The following is a 21,958-nucleotide window of genomic DNA, read 5'->3' as shown; positions in this document are numbered from 1 at the left end:
CAAAAAGATTAAATTGTAAACCACAAGTACTACATGATGTTTGTTCTAATCTATTTATCTTGATTCATGTAATGTTACAAATAAAACAAGTCAACGCAAAGCATAGCATCCCCTCGCAGGGTACAAATGGCCTATATACATCAGAACAAGTTACCTCCATTGGACTATACTATTACATTACAAGGCAAGAAAGTTAACCACACGTCTACATATATATTTAGGTGTTTTTGCATATTTAATGAGCTATGACCTTTCACCTTTGACCTACATACTCAGAAATCGAACTTAGGCTGTACATGTATTTTGATACCATGTACCTTCATATTAAATTCCATTAAAATTTGTCAAACATTACTCAAGTTATCGAATGGAAACCAGATTCGCATATTTAATGAGCTATGACCTTTGACCTACATACTCAGAAATTGAACTTAGGCTGTGCTTTGATACCATGTACCTTCATATCAAATTTCATTAAAATTTGTCAAACATTACTCAAGTTATCGATGGAAACCAAATTTGTTACGGACGGACGCACGGATGCACGCACGCACGCACGGAAGGACGGACAGCAGCGTTTCTATATCCCCTCCGACTTTGTCGGCGAGGGGATAATTACCCATACTCAGTACCTTCAAAACACTCAAAACACCCTTTCGCGGCTATTGCCTAGGGCGTGTTAGAATGTTCCGAAGGTACCTTGTGTGCAATTCTTACTAATGCCCTCACAGCTGTGTATAATTTGTATAATAATGACTACATCTCACCTTTCTCCTTGCAGGAGAGCTGTCTCTTCTCTTCTCCATCTCCACCAGTGCTTCTGGGCTGAAGACCTCCTTGACGGGACCGGCGGGCTCTCGGAATACAGCATTCACCTCCCACACGGTAGACTGAAACTCATAGCTATAATAATCCAAACACAACAATGACATCTTTAGCATGATGCAAAATGCACATATTCTACAAAGCAGCTTAAACATTTTTAGAAATACAAGTATCTTCTATCATTAGCAATCTGACTCTTCCTCCTATGGCAATAGGCCATTTTCATAACATAATCAAATTGAATATATACATCTTTGTGAAGTGCTTTGATAATCCTTGATGGAACCTACTTATTGGCTTTGAAGATCTCGTCCAGTGCATTCCTATCTACATCAGGGAAAGCCTCAAACAGCTGATCACGCTTTAGTTTGGTTGCTATGGTATTGGCTCTCACTGGACTAGGACTGCTCCACATCTATCAAATAAAAACAAAAAAATGAAGAAGTCCAAGAAGTCTCAAATTGTAGGCTCAAATCAACTACGCAGCATTACAAGATTTTGATTTTTTTTTTCCTTCTCCCTCCTCCTTGGGGATTCAATCATGCTTTTTATATCATTTTTCGGAATTGTCATTTAAACTGTTGATATGCTTACACTGCTGTTAAGAGTGTTCTTCATACAAAATTTAAAAAAATGTAAAAAATGAAATATACTGTCATCAAATCATCAAATTGCCTTTTCTCTCTCTTTATATAAATTGCAGGCTTCTCATTAATCCACTAATTAAGGTTATAAATGTCTTTTTAGTAAATATATTATACTTTTTTGTTTTGATGATAGTGTGATCAACCATGCAGAAATAAATGAGGGAATACAAACAAATAAAGAGATAAAATGAATAAAGGCAATGTAAGGCGAGGCGTCAAAAATATCGATACCAGCAGGCTGCCGCCTCGTGTATTGGCGCATCGAGGCTGCAATTACGGCCGAAGCCTGGCTGGGGCAATTATTTTTCACTCATTAGCCCAGCCGGCTTGCGCCAGGCTGGGATCTGAGGCTCGGTTTCCATTCGAAAGGCGGCAGCCGGCGCATGCTTTTGAATGCTTTTGAATGCCACTTCCTACCGCGAGCGGTAGCCGGCTGAGCTGATTTTAAAAATGCAGCCAGGACGCACAAGTGCAGTTAGCTGCCGCTGGCTGGTATATTTATTTTTGACGCCTCGCCTAAGTAAACAAACAGTGCATACATGTATGTATTGAAAATTACTTCATTTTTTCAAACAGTCAGAAGTGTTAAGATGTTTAGATTGGAGAATTTCGAAGAAAAGTTGAAGTACTCACCCCTTTCTTTTCCCTTTCTTGCCTCAGCTCCTCCTCAGCCATGATCTGCGCCAGCTCCGGAACTTCCACCCTCTGCACAGGAGGTGGGTACTTCCCTGGCGACCCCGCCCCTCCTACCGCACCCAGCCCCCCAAGATTCCTCAGCCCCCCTCCTACCAGGAGCTGCTCCCCTCTCATCCCTTCCTGCCCCCCGTTGGCCACCTCCGGCTCCTTCTGTCGCCTCTTGTTCCATTTGGGGGATCCCCCCGGTGAGGAGATTCCCTTGGTGGTGGGTTTCTTGTCCCGGTGCGACTTGGCTAGCTTCTTGAGGTTCTCCTCCTGCTGGAGCCTCCGGGCGAGCTCTTCATCTAGGAGGTGACGACGGAAAGAAGACATTCTCATTAGCTTGTGCATCGTCAGGCAGCGCATAGGAAAGTGGCTCTTCAAATTACAGGTAAAGATCACTGATGAAGTCACTTATGAAGTTAATGATCCTGCTCCAATTGGAATGATGTTGATATTCACAAAAAGGCAAACTTGTGTATCTACTTCAAACAAAAGCAAAGCTCCCCAAATTACAATGACAGATTGGGAGTAATCTTCCAAAACTATAGAATAAATCACCATTAAAATTCCAATCTCCAGTTCAAATAGTTGCAAATCAAAGTACATGTACTTGTTTGTAAACTGTAATTTACTACAAAGACAGAAGCAAATTGGCAAATAACAAAATTTCTTTTAGTATGTAATGTACACACTCTGGCTCCTACTGTATTAAGGGCATGAGTCATGGAAACCGTGCATAAAACAAACACAACCCTCTATTTAGGTTGAATGACGGCCAAGCACTTCCTGTTGTCAATCCTGTCAGAGACACGGTTGGCCATTGTTCAAAATAATAATAATATAATATCATCACAAACTGGAAAGCTGACGTCAATTCACTATCCCTGTGTAGGCTTCCGCCTTACACTCATGAAAATGGGCCACAAAATTTGACATTATATTTAGTAGAAGTACTATTTTGAAAGAGGAGTTTTCAATCATGATTACTTTATAGTAAATTATGAATGGCGTACAAGAAAACTCCCTTTGTTCATTTTCTTTTTATCTGAAGAAAATGCTGTCTATAAAACATGTAATTAAAACATCTTTTTATACTGTGTAGGTCCTTCTGCATGGAATCAATATTTTCCTTGATCAAAATTCAAGAACTTTCAATATTTCACACATTCTTCTCATACAGAAAGGAAGAGTTGGAAAGGTCATTATAAAGTTGCCAATTTAGTAAAAGGATCTTCAAACCTTCTAAATTCTATCAAATCTTTAACATACACACATGCATAGTAATCTGATTATTATTTATATCAATTATATATTCAACATACATATGAATGTTTAGTCTATGCATGGACCTACTATGTAGGATGTTGGTCCATGGTATATAAGCTCATTATCAAGATAATACATGTTTATTTTTTGCCACATTTGTCATTGTAGTTAGTCCAGTCATTTTACTGGCAGAAGTTGAGCAATAGGTAAAAGAATGGTAGACAATATAGCTAACTAATCACACGGTCCGGTCTTGTGACTTATTTGTTACCTTTCATTAGAAATCATAGATAGTGCATGTACCGTGAAAACTTGACATAACAAGGTCGGCTTATAACGGTTATAACGAGGATATTGTCACGGGCTCAAATCAATTTACGTGTAATCCATGGAGTCCCACGTGTGCGTTTTTTATGTAGGGCTTGATATAACGAGGCATCGGCTATAGTGAGGAAAATAAATTGGTCCTCATGACCTCGTTAATCGAGTTTCCCTGTATATCAAAATATATTTCCATATTATGTAACTCTCAGATGTATCTTTTTATACAAACAATGTGGGAGTGCATTCAGCATGATTCATTACCACATCCTTTTTCCTATAATTACCTAGAAATCTTTTTTTCTTCTCTTTGCCTCTTCCATTATGAATCATTTATTTTTTTCATTATATTTACATGTTATACATATTTACAAACAAATACAAAACACCAACAATATTTATCACAGGTAAACAATGGAATATTTGCTGGAAATGACAACATATCAATTATTTTCTTCACTTCTTTGACATTGAATTGTTTAATTAGTTTTGAATGAGTAAGGTTTATATCTCACCTCTCTGAAGCATTTCTTCGACCTGTCTCTCCTGGTCCTGAAACCTTTCTGCCAGACCGGTGGACCAGGCCGAGTGCAGCTGCTTCGCTACCTGGTAACCTATCTTCACCTTCAGGGCGTCCGCAGACAACATATCTAGAATATAGGAGAAAAAGAACATCCACTTAATAATTATTATCAAACTGATGATGATGATGTTGATGATTATGAATATGATGATGATGGTGGTGATGTTGATAAATATGAATATGATTGATGATGACAATGAAATGATGATGATGCAGAATGAGTACAATGATGATGAATATGATGATGATGTTGATGATGCAGATGATGATGCCAATGATGATGACGATGATGATGTTGATAATGATGATGATGATGATGATGACGATGAAAAAGATATAATGATGATGTAGCTTTGATGATGGTGATGATGAAGAAGATATGATGATGATGATGATGAATACAATGATGATGAATATGAATATGATGATGATGATGACGATAATGATGATGATGATGATGATGATGATGATGATGATGATGATGAAGAAGATATGATGATGATGATGATGAATACAATGATGATGAATATGAATATGATGATGATGATGACGATAATGATGATGATGATGATGATGATGATGATGATGATGATGATGATGATGATGATGTTGATGAAGATAATGTTGATAATGACGATGGTGACACTGAAATGATGATTATGCTGCTACTGCCGTTGATGTTTGATGAGATGATGCTCATCCTCATGATGATGTAGCTTTACTACTTTATTTCAAACAATCCAATATCACAAAACTTCTCCTTTGGTCAGATCTGATCTGCATTTGGCTCACTAAATTTATCTGAATTGATAGTTGGTTCAATTTCAATATGTAGTTATTCATTAACCCAGATTAAGTGAGAAAACTGTCAAAATGCCTTATACAAGGGCATAATTAAAAACTTTAAATCCATAAGCTCTCGAAGGAAAGTATATAGTAAATACATACAGAGGAGAGAAAGATAAAGGAAGAGAGAGACAGAAGAGAGAGAGAGAGAGAGAGAGAGAGAGAGACAAACAGAGAGAGAAAGAGACAGATAGAGAGAGAGACACAGAGAGAGAGAACAACAAATATGTAAGGTTTGATCTTGTGGAAGATATTTTATGCCTAGCTCTATTCCAGTGTACAAAACAAAAACAAAAAAATTGAATTTTGGAACATAGATTGACAGTTTAATACATTTAGTGGAACCATTATGATGCAGGTACACTGTGTATTTTCCATAGACTCAAACAAGAGCTATTTCATGCATTTTAAATTTTTGTACTCTAACAGCTTATTAGGATAGCAATTGATCCATGATCACAGAGTTCCGCACATGCAACACAAGAGGGTGTCCTACTTACCAGGATCAAGATGGAATCCTACTTGGCCAAAGAGCTCCTGTAGCTGGAGAGCGAATGCAGCATCCATCTGAAGCTCCATTCCTCCAAGGTAGTCATAAACTCCTTCACCACTGTCTGTGAACTTGTCCAAAGGATCACCTACTGCAGCCTCCCTATCCGCTCCAGGCTCGATGACATCAAACCCAGATTTCCAGGGTATGTCCGAATCACTCAGCTCATCCATGGACGGTTCCTCTAAACTTGCCCCAAATCTCACAGAGTTGTCCCCAATGTCACCTTCGGGTCGTTCCATCCCTCGCTGCAGCTTTGGACTAGATTTTCCGCTCTCCTGGTCGTTTGTCTTAGGATCTTGACCATAGGACACACCACCAGCCATTCTTTCATTATCACGTGGATCGCTCATGGTGCTGTTGGGACCAGACAACAAGGTTGACAACAAAGTTCCGGTTTGGCTATCCTCTTTCCCCAATTCTAGAAGGTCTTTCAAGTCTTTGGAGTCGTCTTCGTCCACCCTTTGACTCTCAGGTTCAGGCTGAGGTGTCAATTGATCGCTGCAAAGAGTTGCATGTACCCCTTCTACTTTTGCACCTGATGTTGCAGGAAGATCCGGTTTTGTTTGTGGAGTTACACAGTCTTCAGTCTGCAGAGCAGGGTTAATAGTTTCTTCTCTGACTTGCTCTGGTGCTGGTTTATCTAAGGTCACTGGCAGAATTTCTGATGGTTGATGCAATGGAACAAGCGGATTTTCTTTGATCGGGGAATGACCACGTACCACATTATCCCGATTGTGGCAAGCAGCAGCTAACTGTAGCATTTGGCGATCCTCCCTAAATGATTCTAGGGGTGGTAATTCATCATCACTAGTGTCAGCAGTCTTTGGTTTTAATAATTTACTCGCTCCGGAATAAAAATTGTTTGAAAACTCTAAGTCTTCACTGTCAGTGTCCTGTTCCTGTTCCTGTTGCTCACTCTCACCTTCCTGTTTGTGTAATTCACTGTCCTTGCTACTCTGTACATCTGACTTTGTAGTGTCATTCATTTCAACGGTCACTGTTCTTTTGTCAGTGTCATTTGTCTTTGAGCTTGCATCACATGGTCTAGGTTGTGCCCTCTCTGGTGTTTGTTCTGTATGCGTTTTGAGGTCATTGCTGAAGAAGATCTGGTTTGCTTGCTTTAATTCACTGGCAAACCTCTGACTATCGCTAGCTAATTGTTTCAAAGCATCATGCCTGGAAGCTGACATATCAGATGGAACAGTATCATTATCCAATCCCTGAGACGTTGGCAGATTGTCAGGAGAGTCAACTCTAAGAGCATCATTCCTGCTCTGCATTTCTTCTTTTCCAGTTTGGTCGTTGGGAAAACTGATTCCATGATCATTTCCAGCTGCAAGTTCTTCGGCTACTACAACCTTGTTTCCAGAAACAAGATTGGCAGATGCTCCATGTGAGGTCTTTGTTGCCTTTGTTGGAACTTCATCTTTTGGTGTGCTCCTGTCCTCAGGAGAACTTGCTGCTCCTAGAGCTAACGAATCAAGTAATAAGTTTGTTGCCATCTCAACATCTCCATTACAAGTCTCTAACAGACTCTGCAAATCTTTGGCAGAAGAGGCCGGAAAGCAACCTTGCATCCTTGATACTTTCTCATCCTCGAGGTTGGTCTCCTCTACGATCTCTTCGGTCATGCAGCTTTTGTGAAGTTTCACTGACAAAGGAATAGGCGAGGATCTATCTTGATCCTCTTCCCCACCCGTCTCATTTCCACCACTCTTGTCTGCCCTGCTCAGTAATCGCGCTACTGCAGATCTGCAGACATATCCTGTAGGAAGATCCTCGGGCTCCATGGTTCCACTGATGATTCTCTGGAGGAATGCAAAGTCCTGGCCATTGATTTCAGTACTTTTGTCACATAGATTGACTCTCACAGCTGCTGTTTCTTGTTTGATAATGGGGAATGTTGGCTTTGGAATGCTTCTCGATGGATCATACTTTGCCCAATCTGTGTTTACAGAACCCGGTGGGTCAGGGGATGTTGGCTTTGGCATGCTTCTCGATGGATCATACTTTGACCAATCTGTTTTTACAGAACCTGGTGGGTCAGGGGACATTGGCTTTGGAATGCTTCTCGATGGATCATACTTTGACCAATCTGCGTTTACGGGACCCGGTGGGTCAGGGGATGTTGGTGAGGTAAAGACTGCTGCAAGGCGCCTCGTTGATTGACCTCCGCTCAACCTTCTCGTCGTTCTTCGGAGGGATGGTGTTGAGGCACGGGAAGACTCTCTGGATTGACACTGGGAAGGACTTATAGTTTCTTCCTCATTCTTCAGAGGAGATATTGCTCCACATTTAGTTTTCGGTGCACACTCAAATCGGTCCTCAATTTCTACAGGAGAAATCAGAGGTGGACCTTCTACAGTGCTACAGTCCCTTTCTTTACCCTGATAGGATGTGTGACTGTGAACCTCTGCCTCTATTCTTCCAACACCCTCTGACTTGGGCTTCTCCTGCATGCCTTCAGAATTCTGCACTTCCGTACAGTTTGTCATAAAATGTCCTTTTAGTGGCGGACTCTGCTCTGCATTCATTTCTTTGATGGGATTGTCAGAGGCAGTCTTTCGAACATCACACTGCGGAGAATCTCTTCCAGTCAAGTTGATGTTCCTGCCATAATCGGAGTGACTGTGCAGAGATACGTCTTCTTCGCTCCTGGTCGTAGCATCAACACTCAGATCAATTTTCCCTGGCATGTCCAAAGACCTATCAATATCCCCTTTCAGATTCTCTGCAAGTAACATCCCGTATGTTTTCTCATCACCGTCCAAAGCTGGATCCTCCTCCTGCAGAGAAGCAGCACTCGCAGAGGAACTTCCTTTCTGATCATCACTACTTGAAAGCTGTGTGTTTAGCAATAGACTTTCAGTGTCTGATGCCATTGTCTTGCCAATGGTCACTTCTTGTATAAGATCTTGCCTCGTTGGCATCCCTGACTGAGGCTGAGATGGTCTGCTGCTCACAGGTGATGCTACGTGCTTCTGTCGCTCACCATTCTCCAACGCTTTACTGTTCTGATCTGTCTTGCCCAATGATCTCTTTTTCCCAATACTTGATGCTAGTGTTTGACTCGCCGTTCCAATATGACTTATTAATCTTTTCATTGGATCTTGGGACTGACTTTCATCACTCTCCAGAAATCTGATTGCTGCATCGGATGGCTTGTTATGTTGACTTTTAGGAGCAGCATGTTTTCCCTGGTTCTGCTGCCCTCTTTGAGGAGACTTTGGATTTCTCTTGTTCTGATAGGCACGATTCGGTGAAGGGGAAGGGGATCCTCCAGATCTCTTCCCTCTCTTCGGTGATGAGATCCAGCCCTCATCATCATGTTGGGGTCCGTCTCTTCTCATTCCTCCTCTATCTCTAGGTGGTGTTCTTACTGAACGAGAAGGGGACTGTGCCTTAGATGGACCATTGTAAGGACCATTCTTTGTTTTTCCTGAAGCCCTTGTGTCTTCTCCTCCATCTTGGTATCTGTTTGCAGGATGTTCATTGTTGTATCTCCTGGGGGAGCCACTTTTAAGATTGTTCCTCTGGTTCAGATCCTTCCTACCGTCTCTTCCTCCTCTCTGGTGATTCCACTGGTCCCCCTTGCTATGTCTATCCACCCTCTCCCATCCTTCATCATCAATGACCTTCTCATCTCCTGGGGCGTTGTCTTGGTGATGACTCCTTCCTCCATCTCCTCTTCTTGTTTGGCCACCCTGGTGTCCACCCTGTTGTCCACCCTGGTGTCCAGACACCCTGGACACCCTGGGACGCTTTCCATCCTCTCCCGGAAGATCAGGATCCTCTTGGTTAAGTTTGGCAACGTATTCCGGTGTCTTCTTCTTGTCCGGGCCACTCATGATACTTTCAACAGTCACCTTTGGATCATAGTTCTGCAGCATCCTCTCAATCGCTATTTTGGGGACACCATGAGAGTTCCGCCTTTTAAAATAAAGAAAAGTTAATATTAGAAAAACCCAGTGCTGTGCAATGTATTTTTTACAATTCGTTCACTGTATTTATTTTAATCTCAAATGGTTTTAAGGGTACTGGTTTAAAATTTCATAAAAGATTTAAAAAAAACTAACCAGTAATAGAAGTCAGACTACCATATCAAATCTGTCTTTAAATTTTGGGAAAATTATGTTTAGTCCCCCCCCCCCCCCCCCCAAAAAAAAAAAAAAAAAAATCAAACTTGACTTCAAAGGTGTCTAGTGTCTTCATTCAAAGCATGTTTATCTTTATGAAAAAATTGTGCAAGTTTTTCAACAAGTTATGCTGTGCCTGAATATAGGCATGCTAAATTTAAAAAAAATCTTGTTCTTCAGATTTTTAGATTCTCCCGGCATCATCAAGACTGGATGCAATTCTTCTACTTTGAAACTTTTTGCCAATCCTCCACATATCACTGCTACGAATAAGTAAATGATTTGCAATAAAATTTGCCAGCATATTAAAACAAGCCCTTTCCTAAGGACAAAATACAACCACACTCTTTTTGCCTGAATGACTTACTTGGCCAATTCTCCAGCTTTGTTCTTCCAAGGGGTATCTGGTTCTCTGATGACTACTTGGTATTTGTGTTTCAGTGCCTACATAGAAAAATAATAAATACATGTAAGTGACTCGTATAGGTATTACTACACCAGGGGGATGTTTCACAAAGACTTTAAGTTGGACTTAACTATGGCAGGCCGTTCATAATACTGTTTGCTGTGAACATTTACTGGCACTGGTCTCTCAAGGGACATACAAATCATGGTTACAAATGTACAGAATTTACCTTTTTGATAGTTCATTGGATAGTATCTAAAGATCATAATGGTGAGAGCAAACAGTGGCATGAGAGGCCTGCCATAGTTAGTCCAACTTAAAGTCAATCTTAGTCTTTGTGAAACACTCCCCACGGAGTGCTGAGCCTTATTTTTTCTTTTCAGATTCATATCTACATGTACAAAAGGACACATGAATCTTCATTCTGGTAATGATCGGCAAAAACATTCTCACACTAAAAGAAATGTATGTTGCATGTTCACGACTGCAAGTGAACTCTATCTGTCAAATCAATTCTGTAGGAAATACGTAGGATATTGAGGCAGTGAGGGGGTGTTTCACAAAGATCTTAAGTTGAACTCATCTCTAAGTTGGACTTAAAAACGATGGAAAACCGTTAGCAACCTTGAAAATATTTGTAAAAGTTATTTTAAAAGGCATAAAAAGTTGATTCAAATCATTCATATTTTCTATTATAACGGGAGATTTTGTGTTCTTGATGTGGAATTAATGAAAAGTCTAAAATACTTGAATTTTCGCTTTTGAATGTATTCTATTTTAAGGCTACAAATGGCTCTCCATAATGTTTTAGTCTAACTTAGAGTTAAGTTTGACTTAGGATCTTTGTGAAACACCCCTCTGATATGTGTGATGACGCCTTCCAGAGTGTAATTCTCTAAGAGTATCTGTGGCACGAGTTTGTGCCCCATTATAATATTTACCATATTTATCATAACCTGTTCTGATGTTATCAAGCATTTCCTGAACCGGTTTTGAATTTCAAGACAACAAGTATATCAAAGATACTGTAAAGGTGCTTCAATAGGTAACATTCATGTACTTTAACAGTTTTTCAGTAACGTATGGTTTTAAGAGAGACTAAAGAGAAAACGTACAGACAGGAAAAGAAAGGAAAATAAACAGATTGAAAGAGAAAAGAAAGAGAGAAAGAAAGAGAGAAAGAACTACCTGCTATCAAAAAAGGTTCATTGTTGTACAGGGGCCTTGTGGCGTGCGTCTGTAATCCAGCTTACAATGGAAGTTACAAACTGATTCAGCCGAGCACGTAGGTTCGAAACTGAGTCACGTCTTTCGGATGGTGACGTTAAAAGGTCGGTCCCCAGATGTAAATAATCATATCTGATTGATACACTTCTGTAAAAAACCAATTACACACACACACACAAATACAGATAATTAAAAAAATTAAAAATTCCAGGAATAAGCTTTACAAACTCACCATGGCAACATATGGTTTCATCTCCCACGTCATGATGTTGGTGTTGTCAACGATGATGGGGGTAGTTCCTTTCGCCAAATATTCTTGAGCTGATTCACAAAAAACAAAAAATATACAGGTGCAAACATCTCAATGAAAATATACACTGACTGTATCACTCTTTTCACCTTTTCAATTTTTTAGAAGTGCGTGATGTAAAGTGCAGCAATCTTTATCAGCATTTATATAGCGGCGTCTATCTAGGCAATCCTTTTCCAAGGCGTACAAAAAAAAGAGAAAGAATTTATCTAGAGTTTGGATGAGTGTAATAGTGCCAAGTACACGTATTGTTTAAAAAATGAGATTTCAGCTTGGATTTAAAGGTTTCTATTAAAGGAAGTTAAGTTTCTCAAATTCAATGGTAAATTATTCCAAGGAGAAGGTGCTGCAGCTGAAAAGGCCCTTTCACCAAAGGCTACTCACGTCTTGGAGATCTTAAGAAGATGCTGGTGTGATGATCTTAGACTACAAGCTGGTGTATAACTTGCATAACAAGGTCTTGTAAATAGTTTGGTGCCAATCCATTTACAGCCTTCCATGTGTGCAGGAGGATTCAGAATTCTATGTGCTTGCGGATTGGCAACCAGTGCTTTTTGCAGCCTTGTTTTCACTGGAGAGGGCATTTCTAGATGCATCCCACTTGCTCAAGATTTTGATTTCATTTTACGATTAACCCTGACCATGAATTAACAAGTTTTTGCTTTGTACGGCCAATCTTTATTTGCCTTAGATGTTTTAAAGGCACACTGTCCTACTTGTAGCTTCTTGCTCCCTCTATATAGAAAACTTCCCCAATCGGTGCCTGTTGGTCCCCCATGATCCTCTTTTTCTTATGTTAAATGAGAGCTGAGTTAATGAGATAGCCACTTGTCACAGTGACCTCGCTGGCTCGCTGTGTGGTCTAATCTCTTCTGCTGAAGTAGTAGAGTCTGCCTTTAATACAGCTTTACTTCTCTCTCTCTCTATGTGCCATATCAATTGACTTTGGCGATCATGCTGTTCCACAACCCTCCTAGTCTTCTCTATTAGACCCACTCCCAGTTCTTTCACTCCTCTCTCTTCCAACAATTTCTGCAGACTGACCATCCAAAGTACTGTATCCTCCCTCTTCCCCTACTCCTTCCCACAATTTTCCCTGTCAAAGCAAGATTCTCTAGGCCTTCTTTACGTGTAATGTGACCCATGAACTTCAACTTCTTTTACTTCAAACCAAAGTAAATTGAGATTATTTGAGCTCACCTCTGGCGTGATTCCAGTCGTGTGCCTCTCCGACTAGGGTACGATCAAACAAATACTGCCCTCTTACGATGAAGAAGTCATCAGTGCTCAGAACAACTCCATTTCCCTTCAAACTCCTGAAAAGAATAACCAACATTTTCATCAATCATATATCTCAAATTCACTACAATTAAAATAATAGTACAGGCATAGCATAGCATTTAGACCAGCAATTTACATTCCTTGTTTTTAATACTGTATGTATTCCGATGTCAGACATCCTTGGGTAGTCATCTTTACTGTCTTCAGTTTGCTACTAAAATTTTCTGCATCCATATCTATAAAGAGACATTGTATACGTATTAAGCGTTATATAAAAGCTGAATACTATTAATATTATTGTAAAAAAGGCATAATTCTTGACTTCAGAAAAACATTTTTCAATCTCAATTTCTTTGGAAATTTTTTTGTTCTCACTAAAATGTATTACTTTGTTAAAAGAAATTTTATTCTAAATGTATTTGATTCCCATCTATTTAAGGCCCCACTGCACTACTTATACATGTAGCTACTTGCGCCCTCTATATAGCAAACAATGCCTAATCGGTGACCATTTGTACCACATGATCCCCTTTTTCTTATGTTAATTAAGAGCTGATTAGATGAGATAACAACCTGTCAGTGACCTTGCATGGAGGTCTAATCCCTCCTGGCCAAACTAGTGCAGTGGGGCTTTAAATAATATACATAATATTTGTATTTTCAAAGGAATACAAATAATAACGCTTACTTTGCAACGGTGCTTTTGCCACTTCCTGGACATCCCCTCATGAGACAGAGCACCTTGCCTGGTGGCAGCGGTGGGATTTTCCTTGGACTTTGTGCAGGATACTCATGCCGCTTCAGGTTGGTCTGTTGGATCACAGGCCACCTTGGTGGACCCAGGTACACTTCCTCCACGTTGGTTGAGGTCAAGGGCTCCTCGGGCGAATCTGGGAGTTCAGTTATTGTCACGTTGGAGCGTGGAACGGTAGGTGATCTTAGGCGTGGTCCTTGGAAACTAAAGATGTTATGGGGAGGATATGCACTGTTTTTGGTAGCAGTTCCTGGAGGCATTTGAGCATAGAAAGCTCTGGAGTAGCCCTGGTTCGGCCAGGGTTGGGATGATTTTTGGGGAGGTTGACCATCTTTGTGATATGTCCTGGGCAATAAACCTGGAGATATATTCCTCACAAAGAAGTGTGTTGTACCCATACCAAAACCAGGCGCAAAATTTGCATCGTAAACAAAGGGCTTGGGTGCTTTTTTTCCATGTAAGTTTGTTGCAGCAGGAGAAGCATTTAATGGACTGTACTGTGAATAGAACTGGTTATTTTCTACCTGCACAGGACCTTGTGGTATGTCACTTAATCTTTGCTGGGGTCTGGTCAATGGCATATCCACAGCACCTTGTCCTATTTCATTCCCAAAGAATCTTTCTTCTGGCTGCTTTAATGGTCTTTCCACAGGGAAAGGAGCACTCAAATTTTCTCCCCCTGGTGGGTACACATCATGAGACCTTTCCGTAGAGTTATTCGGTTTGACCAGCTGCTGACTCTTTAACAAGTTACTCCTTTCACTACTCGCTATGTCATGACAGCTGTCTCTTTCTGGCCTATCTCCTCTGTAACTTTCTGAATCTTCCTGAAAGCTGATATGCTTATCAATGTCTTTCTCAGAGTCTTCATCAGACGCATCATCTGTTTCGCCTTGCTCAGGGGTCAAATTATTCCAAAAGCTGACCGTTGCCTTGGGTCTAGCACTTGCCACTTCATCATTTCTATTCTCTGTTGTACTTAAAGGTGTGTAGTTTGTGGTTATATTGCTCAAGTTAGGATTAGTGCTTGGGAGCCGTCCGTCAGGATCACCATTGTTGAGACTGGGGTTTTCTTGTGGCTTCTCACTTGATTCAGCCGGAGCTGTTCGAGGTGTCCCCTGTGATGCTGCTCTGGCTCCAGCATCTTTTGATTCTGCTGCTTCATAGCCTGCCTCTTTACTCTCTGACTTGTTTGTGTCATCTTCTGCAGGATAGGGTCCATTGGGTTTGTCTCTTTCATCGTCAGACTGGCTTGGAGAACTTTTCCCAGAGCTTCCACCGCTACTAGACATTCCTCCAACAAGTCGATCATCTGTGGCACTGTATACCGGAAGGCGCGAGTGCAGTGATTTAAATTGAACTTTGGATGATTCAGCCCTCTCTTTTTCCTCTTCCTTGACACCCACCTCCAACACCATCTCTGCAATTGCACGGAGGTTTCCAAGCTCCTTCAGTTTGTTCCTGTCCCCAGTGTCTCGGTAGGCCAACAGACCTGCCGTAACCTTCTCAACGGACTCCTCGGAGAATGTATTGCGGTCAAGATCCTTGGCCATGGATATGGCATAGTCCAGACCGTTGATTCTATGTGGCAAGCTTATGTCATCAAGACCGACACCATTCGCGGAGGACAAGGGACGTTTCACATCAGGACCAGACCCTGCAACAGTTTCACCTGGAGTGACATGATGTGGCAGGTACACGCCATTCGGAAAGCCGTCCACGTCCTCAGACTCGTCACTATCTTCGCTTCTACTGTAGCTGACAAGGTCTCTAGGTTTCTCTGTTAAATGGCTCATATCAGATGCAGCAGGATTGGATGCATCACCAGCCAGCTTGAAAAGAGTCTCCAAAGCATTGTCAACTGAAAAGATAAATGAAAAACAATTCTTTTGCCGATTACAAATCCTCAATTCACTATATTGATAGGAGATTGAATGAAATCTCAATTAAAGAATAGTTGAATACATACAATAAATATAATAAATATAAGGAAAAAAAAATAATTAAATAAATTAATAAAAAGCCCATAGCAGCTCTGGTGAAGTGTTAAAAAACAATCTTAAGAAATATCTGTTTAATTTAGCCTATAATTGATTACCATTACCTTTCATGTCTGTACCTTTCCTGTATTTCATCTTTTGCACAAGCTGCGCCTTGAGCATTTGATTGTCAAGTGGATTTGTTGCCTTACACATCTTAAAGAATAATTGAATACTGAATAAATAAATTAATAGGTAAAACAAATAAATAAATAACAAAAGTCACATGAACAAAAACAACCAAATGTAACATTTTCACTGTACATGTATGTAAGCTTTGTGCCTACATTGTAAGTGATCTACACGAATAGTACTTTCAAGCTTGCCTTTATTACATGTACTCCACTGAAAACCAAATCTTTGTACTCTCCCTGGAGATGACAAATGATTTACAGACATGTATGCTATTATATTGTTGTAAACAAATGGGTCTTGGTTATCTAATTCCTCTTTTTTTGTGACAACACTTCATGCATAGATTGCTCAAGGTTTTATATATGTTTATGATTCGACGCAAATTAGTTTTTCATCCTTAATCAATGTGAAATTGTGAATAGGAAGATATTTTGATGTACATTTTGATTCTTTGAAAATAAACAAAAGAAAAGTTGTAGCTGTTGGTCTACATGTACATACATGTACATGTATGTATGTACAGCATTTGTATATCAATGCATGAACAAAGACAACCTAGTAATTACATTTATAAATGTACTAAGTACATGTAAACCACAAATTTGGGGAATCATACTGTTTAAAAGTACCACTATATACACATTATGCAAAAATGTGGATAAATGCTGAATAATATAGACTAATGAATTTTTCATGAAAACCTTTTATCATGGGGATTTCAGACAAAAACACCCACACTTCGTTATACACAAAAACCTATTGTCACAGGGATTTCCAACAAAAACACCCACATTTGACAAATTCACATTTTCTCACTGGCCACCCCCAAACTACATCCTGCACATGGAGACACAGTCTTTCATTTTTTAAACAAATATCAAAGCATGGTTTAATAATTAATGCATTTACAAAATTTGCCTAGATATTTAAATCTAGTCTTTTGAATTCACATTTTACATGTATGTACTAGTAAGTACTGGGGAATCCCGATCTTCTGCACGACAAACAACATTGTACCGGAGGTTACCCATCGACCTCTGCTCTTACACATTTGCCTTTACAATGTGTACATGTACATGTACATGTATGGCATGGGGAATCCCCCAGATGTCTCCTGATCATACACAAGGGTGTTAACATTATTTGGCGAATATGGTGTGACAACAGTGATATACACTACAGTATTGTGTGTGTGTTTGTGTATGTACAGATAATGATAGGCAATTATGTACACTGTACATACACAACGTAATATTTGGTTCTTGTATACAGTAGCACTCATGTCTGTTTTACATGACGCTCCTGGTGCTCCACAATTGTTGCCCCAGCATCAGTATGGCTACCATTATGGCACCCTAGAATTGCACTACCGGTAATTGGACTACAAATACTTCCAAATCATGACTCAGCTTGCTTCATCATGCTTCATGATGCAATATCTTTATTGAAAGTTTGAAACATATGGTACTAAGAACAGATGGGCATTGTGAAATATTTGATAATTCTCCATTCTTCACCATCAAGTGTATAGTCCTACATGCCTATTCCACATATTTGTTTAATCATATTGTATTTCACCAGGGAAAACAATATTTAACAAATTTCTGGGGTTTTAGGAGTTTAATTACGGTCAGATGAGCCTATTTTTGTACCTTATTTGGGACACGGGCAGGACACTAATTGGCGTGGTGTCTGTCTGGGGGGGGGGGGGGGGGGGAGACCCCAGTACCTCAGGGGTATTAGGCATTAAATTATCGTCAGTTGAACATATTGTCAGCCTTATGCCAAAAGGGCCTTAACCCGATTTTGGGGGTTATTGAGTTATTAACATCACCTTGTAGATTTCAACATTCTCTTTAAAATGATGTGCTTCACTTGTTGAAATTCGATTTATTTATGAAGATAATTATGAATTTCAAAAGGGCCTTAACGCGTATCTCATCTTTTTCCTTACGCCAAAAGGGCCTTAACCTACACGGCAAATCTGTTATCAATGACAGATTATTTAGTAATTTCCATTTAATTCAATAATATCAGTAGAAACACCATTAAAAACATGATTAGTCTACAATAGACACAATGTACTTAAAATAAACACTGAAAGTATATGTCATGAATTTAGATCATGAAATCTGAGTGAGATTTAAATTAGGTGTGGATGCACGAAATGCGACCGACTCGTTAAAATACGCAGATGTCAACATATGGGACAGTAATGAAAATAAACAACGAAAAAGGTGTCCTAAATGTACGATCTCTAAAAAATAACTTTACCAAACGCTGCTTATATTAATAAAAATATTCAGATATATCAAAAATACTTTTTCTTACATTTTAATCAATCAATTTTATCAGTTTTCGTGATCCAGTAGCCGTACATGTGGGAGGGGCTTTCTGGCAAACCAAAGGTGTTGCGAAACAAGAAAATTTCTTAATGCCAGAAGGGCGCTAACTATGCGTGCATACTTTTGGCATAACGCCGCGTAGGTGACGCTCCTTTTGGCACAATGCCGAGTAGGTTACGGCCCTTCTGGCATAAATACGCTACATTCAAGCCTTATGCCAAAAAGGCCCTAACATGTTTTTTGCACATGTAAAACATAAAACTTAACACATTTATTGAAATTGGCTTCAAACACAAAAAAACGACCACAAACTTTTGATTATTAGAGAGGCCAAAACTTTAAACGTGATTATCTCGGAATGGCCAAAAGCAGTTAAGGCCCTTTTGGCATAAGGCCGACGATATTTTGATACATATTTTGTGGCACTGGCAGGTCACTATTCTTTCTCTCCTTCTATTCTCCTAAATATACTTTTTCAAAAAAAGTGTGGGGGGGCAAATGGGACAGATGGCTCTCCATAATATTTAAAGGTAAAGACCAGTATTGGGAACGCGCCAATTTAAAAAATGAAATGGAAGCTCTCATTACCAATCATGTGAAAGAATATGTTTTGACTAATACATGATGATAAAAAATTTGCAGGGAAACCGCCTACTAATTTATATATTTGGTAAATTTGTTTCTCTCATGGACTGTGAGAGATATAGGGTAGTCCCATATACATCTTTCTGTGTATAGTGCTTGTAACTACGAAGAATGGACCAAATTTCTTATCATTTTGATTATTCCAGAACCTTGCAGATGCTAGATGCTAGATGATCAACCTTTTCTGATCGATTCCACAACGTTTCTTTCACAATGCAATCGCATTACCATAACTGGTCTTTACCTTTAAGTCCAACGAAGAGTAAAGTTTGACTTAGAATCTTTGTGAAACCCCCCCCCCCCCTGCATCTTTAACAATAACATCCGTCCAGGTTACTGAACAGATGTAATCAGTGATCAATGAAGATCATTTGTGATTTGCCATGTTTGATTGAACTAGAATCTATAATACTACCGTAGATCTACTAGAAGTAGAAGAGAGATTAGGCCTAGATTCTCTAGGGTCTACATAATCATGATAATCAGGATAATCAAATCAAAACTAAAGATCTGGGGCCGTATTCTGAACCCTGTGTTATCTCTAATATTGTTGTATCTTTGTACCAAAGTTGGTATTCTGAACATTGTTGTAACTTTTGTGTTATCTTTTGTTGTATCTTTTCTCTCATCTTATTGGCCGCGCCTGCGCTCATACTTTGGCGCGCTTGAAATTGTGCGTATTATTAATAAAGTGGCGTTTAATCCTCATTTGCATATGCGCACGAGAGATAATATGTCGAGATAATTGGCATTCTGAAAGTTGTTGTATCTTTTATCTCATCTCATCTTGCATGGTATTTACAACAATATTTAAAATAGGTAGGGGGTTGTTGTATCTTTCGTGGTGATATAATGGCAGCAATATTTCTTGCCCAGAACCAACTTCGTGCCAATAGAAGAGTTAGAAGAAGATTATGTGGTGATGAGAACTTTCTAATAAATTACATGCTAGGATATGATGATTTTAGTGCTCTCATCTCAACCAATATAGTGAAAGCGTGATTTGTCTTCATGATCCACATGCCACAGCGCATATGATGACGCGCGTATTAAGTGCTGAAATAACTAATTACGCCAAGATTAGTATGCGCTAGGCGCATCTTCAGATATGGCATAAAGTATTCCTATTGGTTGACCTACTTATCTTCTTCTTCTTCTTCTTCCAGTAAAGTACAGACCGCCGTTGGCGTATTATCGTACTTGTGCTTGTCGAGTGCCCAGATGAATAGTGCAAGTAAAAAAATCTAACTACAAGTTGTTACTATGTGCGGCTAAAAAACAGGAGAGGCTTAACGAAGTCTAATTTGCTGCACCCCCTGCTTGAAGATCACTAAGGAGGTGCTGTTGACTATAGTCGGGAGAGGGAGTTCCATAGTCTGATCGCATCAGGAAAGAATGTCTTTTGATACGTTTGGGTTCTGGCGAAGGGGACTTGAAACTTGTCTGGATTATCATCCTTATATAAAACAGATTTTGATTGGTAGGGTCCATACAAATGGCGTGTCAAGAGTGGTCAAAGATAAGAAGATAGAGGCGGTCCTTCAAGAGATAACACAGGGATAAAATGATGTTCAGAAAACCAACTTACAACAATATTAGTGCTGAGTTATCTCTGGAAGATACAACAAAAGATAACACAAAACTTACAACAATGTTCAGAATACCACCCCTGATCATGCTGATAATCGGTGATAATTAAATATGAAGTAGATCTAGGCCTACTCCCTGACTGAGAACAAGATACCCCATACACAGATATAGTTACCATTATAGTTGCAGTCCTCCATAATCATGTGAACCAAGACAGCATCTAGTTTGCCTTCAAACATATCTTGCAACTGCTGAAGACTCTGTGCGCGGGTTTCCTCCTTGTCGACCTTTTTTCTGCCTTTCCCTCCTGCGGGCCCAGCCCCAGCGTTCTTCGCATGCTTCGCATGCTTGCTGGAGGCCTCACTACCACCGCCTTGTTTCCCGGGTTTCTTCTTTCGTGGCATGTTATTGTTCCTCAGAGTGCCTATCAATTTAAGTTCCAGACATCAATGCCGTATCATGTTTTCTAACAGACAGCCATTACAGTTAGGTCTACGTGATATATAACGGGGTCTTATCTCACGATCTGCTCATATTATGATGGTTCTAATTCCGGAGCGCGAGCCGTACTGTCTTGCGTAATTCGTGTTCAATGTTTTTAGTTGAATAGCCCCATCTCTTGACCAGCAAAAACATCGCGTTTGATTTCAGATTGATTGGTCTAGTTTTAGTTTTAAAGATATATTTTTTTATATTGTACAAATATTTTGGACTTAACATAAATTGCAAAAATAAAAAGGAAACAAAGACAAAAGTACATTTTCATAAACTGTTTAGAAAAACATTTTCATATATTATAATCAAGAATATTGAAAACTTGAGAGATTATTTTGGCAAATCATTCGATAAACATCATCCAGGGGCCCGATTCTCGAAACCGTCATACTATACGGCTAACTTCTTGACTAAATCAGCGTTAGTAAGCTACTTAAACAGGGAGTTATCGTTTTTTCATTATTTGAAAATTTTATGAAAAATGTCGTGTTTATACTTTGGCTTCTGGTTCTGGTTCTGGTGGGCTACTGCATAAACTCCTCAGCTGGGATGTAATATGCATGCGCAGTCGACTGAGCATAGTATCCAATACTTAATTTCTGAAGTGGGCTCTAGCAATAATATTTCGCCCATGTTGAGCTTTTGTAAGGTATTTTTAAAGGCTCCAAGGGTGGGGGTATTTCTAGCATGGGTCGGGAGAAAGTTCCATTCGGGGAATGTCCTGGGATATAGAGAGTGTTTATAACGGTCCTTTACAGTGGATAACTTCTTGAATGATACTGAAGACCGTATTTTTGTAGATACCCCTACTCCAGATAACCTGTTTTGGTAGTGGTCAGTATCAACGGCAATTAAGTTGTGGATGGATTTGTAGAG

General features: G+C 39.7%; 1 protein-coding gene across 1 annotated transcript in view; it reads right to left on the bottom strand.

Annotated features, from left to right (window-relative positions):
- Positions 1-21,169, bottom strand: part of LOC115922289 — a 28,103-nt gene extending 6,934 nt beyond the window's left edge. The window contains exons 1-10 of the mRNA XM_030980901.1: positions 20,763-21,169; positions 13,768-15,694; positions 12,999-13,114; positions 11,721-11,809; positions 10,223-10,299; positions 5,667-9,649; positions 4,253-4,387; positions 2,106-2,452; positions 1,116-1,240; positions 768-903 (exon numbers count right to left, since the gene is read on the bottom strand). Coding sequence (XP_030836761.1) covers positions 768-903; positions 1,116-1,240; positions 2,106-2,452; positions 4,253-4,387; positions 5,667-9,649; positions 10,223-10,299; positions 11,721-11,809; positions 12,999-13,114; positions 13,768-15,694; positions 20,763-20,991 — 7,164 coding nt within the window. The 5' untranslated portion in view covers positions 20,992-21,169. The remainder of the gene's footprint in view (positions 1-767; positions 904-1,115; positions 1,241-2,105; positions 2,453-4,252; positions 4,388-5,666; positions 9,650-10,222; positions 10,300-11,720; positions 11,810-12,998; positions 13,115-13,767; positions 15,695-20,762) is intronic.
- Positions 21,170-21,958: the final 789 nt, after the last annotated feature.

This window comes from Strongylocentrotus purpuratus, unplaced genomic scaffold (genome assembly GCF_000002235.5).
Source record: "Strongylocentrotus purpuratus isolate Spur 01 unplaced genomic scaffold, Spur_5.0 spur5_scaffold_11, whole genome shotgun sequence".
NCBI classification, from domain to species: domain Eukaryota; kingdom Metazoa; phylum Echinodermata; class Echinoidea; order Camarodonta; family Strongylocentrotidae; genus Strongylocentrotus; species Strongylocentrotus purpuratus.
Note: the sequence above shows the minus strand (reverse complement) of the source record. Positions and strands in the feature narration are given on the sequence as shown.